This window comes from Oncorhynchus mykiss, chromosome 25 (genome assembly GCF_013265735.2).
Source record: "Oncorhynchus mykiss isolate Arlee chromosome 25, USDA_OmykA_1.1, whole genome shotgun sequence".
Lineage (NCBI taxonomy): Eukaryota > Metazoa > Chordata > Actinopteri > Salmoniformes > Salmonidae > Oncorhynchus > Oncorhynchus mykiss.
In genome coordinates, this window is record NC_048589.1 from 20,452,377 (window position 1) to 20,467,508 (window position 15,132).

The window sequence follows — 15,132 nt, forward strand, 5'->3', positions numbered from 1 at the left end:
TGTTAATGTTAGTATTGCCTTGTAACTTAATCTTCGGGATCGGTGTCCCGTCCAAGGGAGGGTTGAGCTAACGTAGGCTAATGCAATTAGCATGATTAAGTAAGTAACAAGAAAATTTCCCTGGACATAGATCAATCTGATATTGGCAGAAGCTTAAATTCTTGTTAATCTAACGCATTGGTCCAATTTATAGTAGCTATTACAGTGAAAGAATACCATGCTATTGTTTGAGGAGAGTGCACAGTTTTGAACATGAAAAGTTATTAATTTTGAACAGAAATGCAATGGTTCACTGGATCAGTCTAAAACTTTGCACATACACTGCTGCCATCTAGTGGCCAAAATCTAAATTGCAGCTGGGATGGGAATAATACATTATGGCCTTTCTCTTGCATTTCAAAGATGATGGTACATAAAAAGACAAAATAACATTGTTTAAAAAAATAATATTTTACCAGATCTATTGTGTTATATTCTCCTACATTCCTTTCACATTTCCACAAACCTCAGACTGTTTCCTTTCAAATGGTAACAATAATATGCATATCCTTAAAATGGAGTCAGGTATGTGGTGTACACAGTTGAAGTCAGAAGTTTACATACACCTTAGCCAAATACATTTAAACTCAGTTTTTCACAATTCCTGACATTTAATCCTAGTAAAAATTCCCTGTCTTAGGTTAGACAGGATCACCACTTTATTTTAAGAATGTGAAATGTCAGAATAATGTCAGAGAGAATTATTTATTTCAGCTTTTATTTCTTTCATCACATTAGTGGGTCAGAAGTTTACATACACTCAATTAGTATTTGGTAGCATTGCCTTTTAAATTGTTTAAGTTAGGTAAAATGTTTTGGGTAGGCTTCCACAAGCTTCCCACAATAAGTTGGGTGAATTTTGGCCCATTCCTCCTGACAGAGCTGGTGTAACTGAGTCCGGTTTGTAGGCCCCCTACTCGCACAGGCTTTTTCAGTTCTGCCCACAAATTATCTATAGGTTTGAGGGCTTTGTGATGAGCACTCCAATACCTTGACTTTGTTGTCCTTAAGCCATTTTGCCACAACTTTGGAAGTATGCTTGGGGTCATTGTCCATTTAGAAGACCCATTTGCGACCAAGCTTTAACTTCCAGACTGATGTCTTGATGTTGCTTCAATATATCCACATCATTTTCCTACCTGATGATGCAATCTATTTTGTGAAGTGCACCAGTCCCTCCTGCAGCACAGCACCCCCACAACATGATGCTGCCACCCCCGTGCTTCACAGTTGGGATGGTGTTCTTCGGCTGGCAAGCCTCCCCCTTTTCCTCCAAACATATGATGGTCAGTATGGCCAAACAGTTCTATTTTTGTTTCATCAGACCAGAGGACATTTCTCCAAAAAGTACGATCTTTGTCCCCATGTGCAGTTGCAAACTGTAGTCTGGCTTTTTTATGGCGGTTTTGGACCAGTGGCTACTTCCTCGCTGAGTGGCCTTTCAGGTTATGTCAATATAGGACTCGTTTTACTGTGGATATAGATACTTTTGTACCTGTTTCCTCCAGCATCTTCACAAGATCCTTTGCTGTTGTTCTGGGATTGATTTGCACTTTTCGCACCAAAGTACGTTCAACTTTAGGAGAGCGGTCTGACGGCTGCGTGGTCCCATGGTGTTTATACTAGCGTTCTTTTGTTTGTACAGATGAACGTGGTACCTTCAGGCATTTGTAAATTGCTCCCAAGGATGAACCTGACTTGTGGCGGTCCACAATTTATTTTCTGAGGTCTTGGCTGATTTCTTTTGATTTTCCCATGATGTCAAGCAAAGAGGCACTGATTTTGAAGGTACACCTCCAATTGACTCAAATTATGTCAATTAGCCTATCAGAAGCTTCTAAAGCCATGACATAATTTTCTGGAATTTTCCAAGCTGTTTAAAAGCACAGTCAACTTAGTGTATGTAAACCTCTGACCCACTGTAATTGTGATACAGTGAATTATACATGAAATAATGTGTCTGTAAACAATTGTGGTAAAAATGACTTGTGTCATGCACAAAGTAGATGTCCGAACCGACTTGCCAAAACTATAGTTTGTTAACAAGAAATTTGTGGAGTGGTTGAAAAACAAGTTTTAATGACTCCAACCTAAGTGTATGTAAAGTTCCGACATCAACTGTATATAATATGAATATTTGTTGAATATTACCCTATTACATCAGCATGACCCCCAGCTTAAATGAAGTTTCAAAACAAATCACCACTGTTACTTGTTGTCTTTCTGTCTTGTCTTGCTGTAATTCTTCCTCTCTTTCTCTCTACGTTCCTATTCATCCCTACTCTCTGTGCTCTGTGTGGCCATGTCCATATGTAAACCATGTGCACCTGGATTCACTAGTTTCTCATGTAACACCAAATCTGTGTTGATTCGTGATGTTCTTTATTCTAATAGTATCAATGAGAGGGTGCAGCAGGACTGCTTGCGTCTGTCTGAGGATGTGTAGTATTTATAGCCTTTCTAAGCAACCTACTCACTCTCGCTTTGCCTCATTTCTCTGTTTCACCAAACCAGCGATCTATTTCAACTCTTCTGGAATCCCTGATCTTATTAGCAGGACTTTGCGTGAGGCTGTTCCCTCCTTTTGACGCAAGCGTTCGCTTGAAAGCAGGAATGTCTGACACATCTGTCTAACACTTCTCTCTGACTTCAGATGGGTTGTCCCTGTTATTGATATGATGAGATGCAGATTTTAAGTATGCTCACACAGTGACAGTTGATCCAGCCACACTCGATTTCGTGCACTCTGAGACATTTGCTTGCTGTGCTCTTTTAAGATGAGGTCCCTAGTCTTCATTGGTAATGAATGTGCACTGTGTTGTATCTAGGTTATAGAGATGTAGTTGTGCAGTAGAAATGTAATGTGTTATTAGGGTTGGTGTGCTATATATATATATATATATAGATATATTACACACACACACACACAAACCACACATCCAAGAAAACAGGGGACCATGACACATCTCCTGACGTTCCGGGGACGTCTTATTGATACCTTTTGTTTGCAGGGCATAGTGTGTGTGTAACATGTGGTGAACCTATGCTCGGTCAAACACGGCATGAACATGTTGTCAGTGTGAAGTCATGCATGCGGTTTAGCTTATTACTGTGACGATAATAGCTGGGGATAAGCCTTTTGCTCATGGTTTTCCAGCACACACTCATCAGCTTGGCTATTCATTTCTGCATCCTGGTTGGCACACTCCTGTTCAAAATCCCAATGAGTACACTAGTACTACAGTCATCCATTCATTCATTATCCAAAGCTGCTTATCTTGGTTAGTGCTGCTACAAAGCTCAAATATGGTCTTGGTTCCAGATAACAGCATAACAAACTGTGATCTCAATTAATAGGAAAAACTCAATTTTGCCACTTTTGTATTTATAGGTTGGAGCTGCCTCGCCACTGACAGACAGGTGCAGTACATTGGCTGTGTTTACACAGGCAGCCAAAATCTGATATTTGTTCTACTAATTGGTCTGTTGACCAATCACATCCGATCTTTTCACAGCAGATCTTTTTTTGTGCTGATCTAATTGGTCAAAAGACCAATTAGGGGAACAAATATTAGAATTGGGCTGCCTGTGTAAACACAGCCATGGTGTAATATTGGCGGACAGATTAAATAAGCTTTCTAAAAGCCAAGAAAGATAAATACTTTTTAAAAATGTGCTAATCTTATACTTCCTTATAATCCTGAACAAGAGCAGACAAGGTGACTGCTGCATTAGTGTGGATCAAAACTGACTTGGAAGCTAGCCATGTTGTGACAAGTGATGTGTCTGTGAGTGAGTGTGTGTGTGTGTGTGTTTGGCTGTGAAACGTCATCATATCCCTTTTTAATAGACCTTTAATATGCATTTTCTACTCTATCAATCAAGAGACAAATATGTTTGTATTTGATTTTTTTGTTGTTGAGTGAAGTCATTACAAATGTAGGGACTTGGATTCAAGAAAGATAGGCTGATGTAGTTGCCGATTTTTGAAAGCATAATTTGTTCCTTTATTAGCCATGTCAATATAATTGAGTTGCAACAATTCTTGTTTGAGAGGGATCAATTAAGATTTATACAATTATCAGACTTACTGTGAAACGAAATAAACACACACGCATGCAAGCACGCACACCAGGCTTCAGTGAAACGCTTTTTCCTAATGACTCCATTGATCGAACACTTTAGTTAAATGGTTCCATGTCTTTGCCCTGAATGACGTTTCTCCTGCCATGGCTCTGTCACCATGATGATGGGCCATAATCCATGCCAAGTCCCTGAGCCACTGTCCCTGTCCCTGGGCTTTACATTGCTTCATCTGAACATGCCCAATTCACTTCCTCTTCCCAACAGTACAGATGTACGATCTTAATTTGATCAACAGGAAATGTGAATTATTATGTGGATTATAATTAATGGAAATTCTTGTAGGGGTTTAGTTTTTTTTTTTTTTTTGGGGGGGGGGGGGGGTCAAATCAAGTCTGAAATTTCAAAGTGGAAATTACAAACTTTAGAAGCCTTTTTAAAACTTAAATACACTACACTTTTGCATTTCTTGCCTAGCAGGAAAATTCTTAGCAACAAAATGAAGATCCTACATCTGTATAGCAGTGGCATCCAGCACCACCCTCCATGACTGCAGAGTTATCCAGCCCAACACGCCTGCCTGCCAGGACTCCGAGTGCTCTTGGCAGGTGGAAGCCAGCCACATCAAACAGCCGTTTATCAAACCAGAGCACCGCAGCACCCCTCCAGCCCAGAGATTTCCCAATCTCATTAGCTGATAGAAATGTAATAGAAGCAGTGACGTCATTGTGACGGAAGGACTGGGAGGAGTGTTGCTATTTTACTGTCTGTAGTTGTTTGTCACATTATGTCAGTACAGGAAAAGGAAAACTCCAAGAGAGAGGTTTGACTGGACATCGAGTAAAGAAAAAAACTGACTCTACGAGTCGAGAGATGTACTATCTTTATAAACTAGTAGAGCGGCCCTAGTAGAGCGGCTGAGTCTTGATTGATGTGGTGTGCCCCAGCTTAGCCCTGCCTTCACGGGCTTGAGTTGAGAGGAGGAGAGGTTAATGCCCTTGTCTCAACCCTCACTGTCACTGTTAATGAAAAAGTAAACGGGTTCCCCATCTCTCCACACACTCTCCAGCTGCTCTGAGGAGAACACAGACCACTGCTTGGAATTTCCTTAATAAGGATGTTTCTCTACCCTCGGATTTAGAAAGGAAAGTCCCCTGTCCCTGCAGCTGGCATTCTCTGAGTCTGTTGTGTACAAAGACAGTAAAATTCATAGTGCTATTTGGCTAGAGTAATGCAACCTCTCTGCAGGAAATGTAGAGTTTATTCTGAGTCACAGTCAAATGTTTTTTGTCTGTTTCTGACCTGCACAGAGTTTGTACTCAGCAATGCAAAGTGCAATGTTTATACAAAGGTTCATTGATCCGATGTCCTTCTCGTTGTTTCATCTGTGTACTGAATAAAGCTGCTGAATGTATGCTATTGGTATCAGTGTGCTCTTGACCTGATGACTATTACACAGTTTGAAAAGCATTTTCATCTCCTCTATCCCAAGGAGCACCAATCATATTCTCTTCCTCTGACTACTATTTTTAGCTGCTTGGATATGATTATGTAATTCATACAAGAGGTGATGAGAAGTTGGGGAGGGGAGATGACAGGGAGGGCGAGGGGTGAGATAAAGAGTAAACCTCTCGTGAGTGAGTGAAGGCGACGTGGAGATGTGGGGCGATAGCCCTGTTCTTCAAGCCTATTAGCCCATCTCAGACTTACAGATAGATGTATGATCTTAATTTGAACTACACTGAGTGTACAAAACATTAGGAACACCTTCCTAATATTGAGTTTACAACCCTTCAGCCCTCAGAAAAGCCTCAATTCGTCGGGGCATGGACTCTACAAGGTGTCGAAAGTGTTCAACAGGGATGCTAGCCCATATTGACTTCAATGCTACCCACAGTTGTGTCAAGTTGGCTGGATGTCTTTTGGATGGTGGACCATTTTTGATACATACTGGAAACATTTGAGCATGAAAAACCCAGCAGCATTGCAGTTCTTGACACACTCAAACTGGTGCGCCTGACATCTACTATCATACCCCAACGTGCAATACTGTCACTATCACCATGTGTTAGTGTGGGTTTTCAGTGAATTTATGTAAATCACAAAGCTCATCTGTATTTCCTGCGGTGCAGGAAAATTCTCAGCAACAAAAGAGTGATCAGATTAAGATCCTACATCTGTATCGCTAACAAAGCACCACGGCTGAATAGAGGAATTACACCACCAGGCTAAAAAGCCATTTCCGGAGCTGTGACAGAGCGAGCAGAATAATTCTGAAGCGCATTTCAAATGCAAATTGAGTGTCACAATAAAATATGAAAAACTCCTGACCCTGGGAAGGCTGGTTTCCCAGAGAAACCCCCCAGCATGCTGATGAATGTTGATCTCTGGCCTGCTCTCTGAATACACAGACACAGGATTAGAAGTTGTGGAGGGCAGTTGGCAAAACAGGTGCCCTGATTATAATGGTGGGAGCTCCGTCACATTATGAAATATATAACAGGCCAACGCAGGGGAAGAATTGCCCTGTGAATCATTCAGACGTACCTGGAAGTTGACTGGCAGCTGCTGTATGGGGGATGCTACATGCATCAGACTGCAGGCTGTTGCTCAGATGTAGAGCGTTTCCCGGTGGAAGAGGGGGAGAGCAGGGGGAGCAAAGAGTGTCTGCTTTTGATGCCTACAGTATCTGTGCTTGGGAGCCCCAGATGATGTTGTAAAGGGGGCAAAGGGCAGAGCTTAGAGGATGAGAAATCCTGAATTTGGGTAGGCTATTTCCTGCCGTGCCCTGTGTGTGTATAATATCGAAAGGAGGGCTAAAGCTACCATTCTGATTCACCATGTTCCTGCCTTGGCCTATCACAGATCCAACGTGGCAACTCAGGCTAATAGCTTCCACTCTCTGATAATGCAAGGCCTTCCTCTGCTCTGTCTTTTTTTCGTTCTATTTTTACCCAGGCTATCTGAGGGGGATAATCACTGATCATTAGGCCTATAGACTGTGAATCATCTCACTGGTCTCTTTTTGGAGGGTGCAGCTGGGTTCTTTGAGTTCTCTCTTTCTCTTCCCCACTCTCTGTCACTCTGCTTTTTTCTTTCTCTGACTGTATCTCTCTCGCTCTCCTTACAGTTTAGCTCTGCATCCGGAGCGTGTGCTGGTAGCCACGGGACAGGTGGGCAAGGAGCCTTACATCTGTGTGTGGGATTCCTACACCGTACAGACCGTGTCCATCCTCAAGGACACTCACACACACGGCATCGCCTGCCTAGCCTTCGACCTCGATGGACAGGTACAGTTCTGGGAAAGGGAAAGGGGATACCAAGTCAGTTGCACAACTGAATGCATCCAACCGAAATGTGTCTTCCGCATATATGCGTAACCATGCTGTGTGCTCATACAAAAACAGTGACACATATGGCTACTCATGAATCAGTATTGACAGAGTGAATTCTATGTAAAATGTGGATTTTTCAAAGAGAATGTAGGATCCAATATTGAGCTGCAGTGGTCACTGTAAACCTTCCACATCCCACCGATCCCTCCTGTTGTACAAACTATTTTTACTGTGCTTTGCTATATTTCCATGTTATTGTACCACATCAAGTGACAGATAAAGTGAAAACCCTGCAGACAGTTGTAGATGAACAGGAATAGTTCAGTAAGAGATGAATATAACAGCTACATGATTGTTGTCTCTGCTGTGGGATGGCAGTAGCGATCCCACTCGGCTCGCCTGCTGGCTTGTGTTTCTTAATGACACATCTGGGATTAGACCAGCGGTATTAGCAGGACAGCTATACAGAGGGAGAGAGGGAGAGAGTGAGAGCGTGAGAGAGAGGTTTAACTTTAAGAGTCGGCTGGAATCTTTTTCATCCACTGACTCAGAGTTTGACAGGATGTTGTGAAGTTACGGTGAGCCAACCGAACAGTATAGGGCCCTGAGCTTTGACGACTGTACTACAGTAGTTACTGACTTACATCCACTGACTCAGAGTTTGACAGGATGTTGTGAAGTTACGGTGAGCCAACCGAACAGTATAGGGCCCTGAGCTTTGACAACTGTACTACAGTAGTTACTTATGGGGTTGTTTTCTTTGTGCAAACTCTTGCTATAATATTGCAGAGCTTCATTCACATGTTCCCCAATTTATAAATGACTAAAGGTCTTTTGGGGAGTGTTCTGAGACAGTTGAAGACCTTCACAACACCTACATATTGTAATATGAAACTAAAGGGGTGGCAGGTAGGCTAGCGGTTAGAGCATTAGGCCAGTAACCGAAAGGTTTGAATCACCGAGCTGACAAGGTGAAACTCATGTCGATGTGCCCTTGAGCAAGGCACTTAACCCTAATTGCTTCAGGGTCGCCATTGATAATGGCAGACCCTGGCCGTGACCCAACTCTCCGAGGCTGTCTCAGAGAGAGTGTGAAATGAAAAAAAAAAAACATTTCCAATTCTATTTCTGTGTGAAATAGGACAAATATAAGCACCAAATTATTAAATATTACTGTTCATGTCCATTTACTTAGTGTTAAAGTGTAAGTCCGCCCCCCCCCCGCCCCCCCGAGTCCATTGCATTTTAATGAAGGTTACTTATGTAACTGTAATTGTTTCCTCTTTATTACCATTGTGCTGTAAATATGCATTAGGCATTATAACAGTTTCTTGTAACAGTGGGGAGAACAAGTATTTGATATACTGCCAATTTTGCAGGTTTTCCTACTTACAAAGCATGTAGAGGTCTGTAATTTTTATCATAGGTACACTTCAACTGTGAGAGACGGAATCTAAAACAAAAATCCTGAAAATCACATTGTATGATTTTTAAGTAATTCATTCGCATTTTATTGCATGACATAAGTGTTTGATCACCTACCAACCAGTAAGAATTCCAGCTCTCACAGACCTGTTCGTTTTTCTTTAAGAAGCCCTCCTGTTTTTCACTCATTACCTGTATTAACTGCACCTGTTTGAACTCGTTACCTGTATAAAAGACACCTGTCCACACACTCAATCAAGCAGACTCCAACATCTCCACAATGGCCAAGACCAGGGAGCTGTGTAAGGACATCAGGGATAAAATTGTAGACCTGCACAAGGCTGGGATGGGCTACAGGACAATAGGCACGCAGCTTGGTGAGAAGTCAACAACTGTTGGCGTAATTATTAGAAAATGGAAGAAGTTCAAGATGTCAATCACCCTCGGTCTGGGGCTCCATGCAGATCTCACCTCGTGGGGCATCAATGATCATGAGGAAGGTGAGGGATCAGCCCAGAACTACACGGCAGGACCTGGTCAATGACCTGAAGAGAGCTGGGACCACAGTGTCAAAGAAAACCATTAGTAACACACTACACCGTCATGGATTACAATCCTGCAGCGCACGCAAGGTTCCCTTGCTCAAGCCAGCGCATGTCCAGGCCCATCTGAAGTTTGCCAATGACCATCTGGATGATCCAGAGGAGGAATGGGAGAAGGTCATGTGGTCTGATGAGACAAAAATAGAGCTTTTTGGTCTAAACTCCACTCGCTGTGATTGGAGGAAGAAGAAGGATGAGTACAACCCCAAGAACACCATACCAACCGTGAAGCATGGAGGTGGAAACATCATTCTTTGGGGATGATTTTCTGCAAAGGGGACAGGACGACTGCACCGTATTGAGGGGAGGATGGATGGGGCCATGTATCGTGAGATCTTGGCCAACAACCTCCTTCCCTCAGTAAGAGCATTGAAGATGGTTCGTGGCTGGGTCTTCCAGCATGACAACGACCCGAAACACACAGCCAGGGCAACTAAGGAGTGGCTCCGTAAGAAGCATCTCAAGGTCCTGGAGTGGCCTAGCCAGTCTTCAGACCTGAACCCAATAGAAAATCTTTGGAGGGAGCTGAAAGTCCGTATTGCCCAGCGACAGCCCCGAAACCTGAAGAATCTGGAGAAGGTCTGTATGGAGGAGTGTGCCAAAATCCCTGCTGCAGTGTGTGCAAACCTGGTCAAGAACTACAGGAAATGTATGATCTCTGTAATTGCAAACAATGGTTTCTGTACCAAATATTAAGTTCTGCTTTTCTGATGTATCAAATACTTATGTCATGCAATAAAATGCAAATGAATTACTTAAAAATCATACAATGTGATTTTCTGGATTTTTGTTTTAGATTCCGTCTCTCACAGTTGAAGTGTACCTATGATAAAAATTACAGACCTCTACATGCTTTGTAAGTAGGAAAACCTGCAAAATCGACAAGTGTATCAAATACTTGTTCTCCCCACTGTATATCCTTCCACTGAAATGTTAGCTTCTTTGCCAACTCTCCACAGAGTAATACTTAGGGCTTATGGACAATCAGGGTTTATGTACAGTCGTTTGTTGTCTAGTGTTTGCTGGAGTTCTCATATTTCAAAAATCTATATGTCATGGCTCAAGGACTCATTTTTATCTCTGTGAGTTTCCCACAGGGCCCCTCAGTGGTTCTACCGCCGCTGTTTACAGAGCTAGACCATGGAAATGACCTCATACATTTTCCTGGTTGGATAGAGTCATCTAGGGATTGAGATAGGATGTGACAGTTGTAAAACTATAACCGGCTCTGGCTCGGAATGCTTCTGTGTTCACTGGGTCTCCTGATCTCTTTCTGTCGTCTACTGATCTGGTCATGTCTATGTTCAAGTCAACATTGTGTGGATGAATTCTGTGTTATGTTGCCCCTTCCAGAAAAATAAATAAAGCAACCATGTCTAATTGATTTAACGTTTTATCTAAGACATTTGACATATTTATTGGCTAAACAACATTGCTCTAACTCTGTATAGTAGCCTTAATATCCACATAGGGCTCTTAATTGCAACCAGTTGGTCACATACGCCACTAAATATCTTTGCTGTGCGTCCTGGAATGTTGATTTGGTTGCACCAGTGTAGTCTGTTTGCCAGTCTTTTTATGCCACTCCTTGTACTCTGTGTCATGTGCCATAAAAAGAGTGAAATGTTAGCTTCGAAGACTTGCAACCAGACTAGCACCAGTATGCGCAGAAAACAATTTGGCCAGATGATAATAGCAACGTTCCCAATTAAAACTACAGTCTTAGAAAAAAAGGTGCTCTGTAGAACCTAAACGGGTTCTTCAGCTGTCCACATGGAAGAACCCTTTGAAGACCACTTTTTGGTTCCAGGTAGAACCCTATTGGGTCCCATGTGGAACCCTTTCCCCAGAGGGTATTTCATGGAAAAGAGATGTTGTATGTTTCTGAATGATGCATCTTCCTGCCTTGTTGACCAATATTACAGAGCGCCGCAGATTCCGGTTCGATTTGAGCAGGGAGCGCCTCCCACACCGGCTTCGCCCGGTCCCATAGCGAGTCATAGCTCGGTGCAACCCGACCCAGCTTAATCGAATCCCCTCAATGGCAGAAGTTAGAGCCCTATATCCACATGCCTAAACCTTCTGAATCATGTCAGTACATTTCTTCATGTAGACTTTTCGATCCAGGTCATCTCTGCATTCTTTGCTGAATGAATACCCCCAGTTCCACAATGTTTCATCGTGGGGTGGAGCTTTACCCTTCTTTCTTCTCAAACACAGTTAAAGTAGTTATCCTCCCCTCCCATGGATTCTCTCCATGCTCAGACATTAATTCAATGGCAGATGGAAGTGGCCTCTCACCACCACACACAGCAAAGTGCAGCAGAGTAGAGCTGGATTTCCATAAGCATCCCCTCTCCTGGTGTTGCCTACTCACTAGGCTATAGGAGCCCCTTCCAGCAGACTCATACAGATGGGCTCCCAGCCAGAGACAGAGGCATGAAAACTGGTGTTTTTACTGTTGTCAGCCAATGTTCTCTTTTCTTTAATTGTAGTCGTCATTCTGTTTTCATAAAATGCTGTTTCCTTTGCAGTGTTTGGTCTCGGTGGGTCTGGACTCCAAAAACACGATCTGTGTGTGGGACTGGAGGAGGGGCAAGGTGCTTGCAGCGGCTCCTGGCCACACCGACAGGGTAACTATAAAACACCATCCTCCCCTCTCTGTCCCAGGCACCAGGCCTAGATCAATCTCTTCAATTACTGTAGTTAGAAATGCAGCCAGGAAGGAGCGGCAGCCCGAAGGAGACGCACATGAACACGTTAGGCCTGATTGACCGTTAGCATTCCAGACTCTGTCTGAAGAGACGCTAATCTAATGGAGTAGAATTTTAAGAAGATATGTATGCTGCTGTGTTATTTTTTTACTCAACCAACACACAAAGACTCACACAGACAAAGGCATACACACACTGCCACACCTTAAGTTTTTGTGTGAAGCCTTGTACAATGACGTTAATTGAAGATGACATCAAAAGTGTTGTAAACTAATTTGTTGCACGGTATGTTATGCATTTAATTGTACATAGTTAAACTTACCATGTCATCTTTCCCACAGATATTTGACATATCATGGGACTTGTACCAGCCAAGCAAGCTTGTTAGCTGTGGTGTCAAACATATCAAGGTACTGTTTAAATCAAGGTCATACCTTACAAAACTGGCTTACTCAAGGCCCTCAGCTGTCAAGGTGTGTTTGGATCTAGAATTGGTTGGATATTTAGCACACACAGATACACTATATATAGGAAAGTATGTGGACACCCCTTCAAATGGGTGGATTCGGCTATTTCAGCCAAACCCGTTGCTGACAGGTGTATAAAATTGAGCACACCGCCATGCAATCTCCATAGACATACATTGCCTGTAGATTGGCCTTAATGAAGAGCTCAGTAACTTTCAACGTGGCGCTTTCATAGGATGCCACCTTTTCAACAAGTTAGTTAATTACATTTCTGCCCTGTAAGAGCTGCGCTGGTCAACTGTAAGTGCTGTTATTGTGAAGTGGAAATGTAGTAGGCCACACAAGCTAAAGCATCTGTCCTCGTTTGCAACACTCACTACCGAGCTTCCAGAGGCAGTTTGGAACATCTTCAGCACAATAACTGTTTGTCGGGAGCTTCATGAAATGTGTTTCCATGGACAAGCAGCCGCACACAAGCCTAAGATCACCATGCACAATGCCAAGCATCGGCTGGAGAGGTATTGTCGGCTGGAGAGGTAAAGCTCGCCGCCATTGGACTCTGGAGCAGTAGAAACACGTTCTCTCGAGTGATAAATCACGCTTCACCATCTAGCAGTCTGACGGACAAATCTGGGTTTGGCGGATGCCAGGAGAACGCTACCTGCCCCAATGCGTAGTGCCGACTGTAATGTTTGGTGGATGAGGAATAATGGTCTGGGACTGTTTTTCATGGTTCGGGCTATGCCCCTTAGTTCCAGTGAAGGGAAATCTTAACGCTACAGCATACAATGACATTCTAGACGATTCTATGCTTCCTTCTTTGTGGCAACAGTTTGGGGAATGCCCCTATCCTGTTTTAGCATCACAATGCCTCCCTGCACAAAGCGAGGTCCATACAGAAATGGTTTGTCGAGATTGGTGTGGAAGAACTTGACTGGCCTGCACAGAGCCTTGACCTCAACCCCATCGAACACCTTTGGGATGGATTGCAACGCCGACTGTGAGCCAGGCCTATCGCCCAACATCAGTGCCTGACCTCACTAATGCTCTTGGCTGAATGGAAGCAAGTCCCCGCAGGAATGTTCCAACATCTAGTGTAAAGCCTTCCCAGAAGAGTGGAGGCTGTTATAGCAGCAAAGGGGGACCAACTCTATGTTAATGTCCATGATTTTGGAATGAGATGTTTTCGACGAGCGGGTGTCCACATACTTTTGGTCGTGTATGTTGCACATAACTAGTCTGATTTTCAAAAGGTATGATGTCTTACTAGCATAATGTTTTCAAAAAGTTTGGCAAAGAATTTAACGGTAATGCTCTCCTTTTCTCTCTATCTTCTTTGCTGTATCATGATCATATCAAAGCCCTAAGTGATATATGCAAATGACTTTTATTCTGGAGTTTATGACTATTAATCCATAACGTAAGTAGGACAGGCAATGACTCATAGAATTCTCTCTTTTCAAGTTCATCTCTATTAATGTGGACTGCAGAGGAGGAACAATTTCTTATTTTTAAAGGAGAATTCAGCCGTGGCTATATGGACATGTTTCCCTTTCAGTTCTCCACATTCAGCTTTACATTTCTCTATACAAACTACTGTCTTTAATGAAGCACTCATATCTCTGCAAACACCTTGCATTAGATTCACGGTGTTCCCCTTGAATGGTCATTAAACACTATTCCCCAGATGAAATTTAGACCAAATTGTTGTCTTGAGATAGGTATCCTATCACAGGGAACTTCTGCGTTCATAAAATATTTTTCATTTAGTTCAGTGTGCTTCTGTGTTCGATTGTGTGTTCATCATTGGGATAGGAATTGATCTACCTTATCTGTAATATGGAGGTGCTATCCTCTTTGACATATGTTTAGTATTTCTTATGAGACGTGGATCTCAATGATGACTCTCCACCCTCTTTGCCTGGTGTCTCCCCCACCCCATTCCCTCATGATAATACCTCTACTCTCTCACAACCCCATGCACGGACCCCAGTGCAGCAAACCAATCCTCTCTCTCTCTCTCTCTCTCTCTCTCTCTCTCTCTCGCGCGCCCGTGCTCTTTCTCTCCCTTCCCCCTCTCACTCTTTTTCCCTTTCCATGTCTCTCTCTCTCTTTGTCTTTCTCTCCCTCTCTTTCTATCTCATGATGCCAAGGCAATCCAGCAATCGTCCCACATAATTCCCGAGCCTTTACCCTGCGGACCGTGTGACATCTGCTCCCCAGCCCTGTGCTCACTCAGCGATTATAGCACTCAATGCATCCAGCAGATTTAGCCCCAATAATCCCCTCACTATAGTCCCAGAAAAACACAGTCTCTGGGACTGTCTGCTGCCCCCACTTCAACACAAAAGACAAGAGGGAAGCAAGAGGATCCACCATTAGCTAAAATCCTTTTGCGATCAAAAGGTCATTTGATTTGGCTTTGACTGTGACATTTGCTTAGCAGCCCTGTGCCTGGGACTTGCAG

General features: G+C 43.1%; 1 protein-coding gene across 1 annotated transcript in view; it reads left to right on the plus strand.

The window, feature by feature from the left end:
• The window catches only part of LOC110505559 (echinoderm microtubule-associated protein-like 5), a 59,221-nt gene that overhangs the window by 11,158 nt on the left and 32,931 nt on the right, over positions 1-15,132 (plus strand). Inside the window, exons 2-4 of the mRNA XM_021584857.2 lie at positions 7,253-7,412; positions 12,019-12,117; positions 12,540-12,608. Coding sequence (XP_021440532.2) covers positions 7,253-7,412; positions 12,019-12,117; positions 12,540-12,608 — 328 coding nt within the window. The remainder of the gene's footprint in view (positions 1-7,252; positions 7,413-12,018; positions 12,118-12,539; positions 12,609-15,132) is intronic.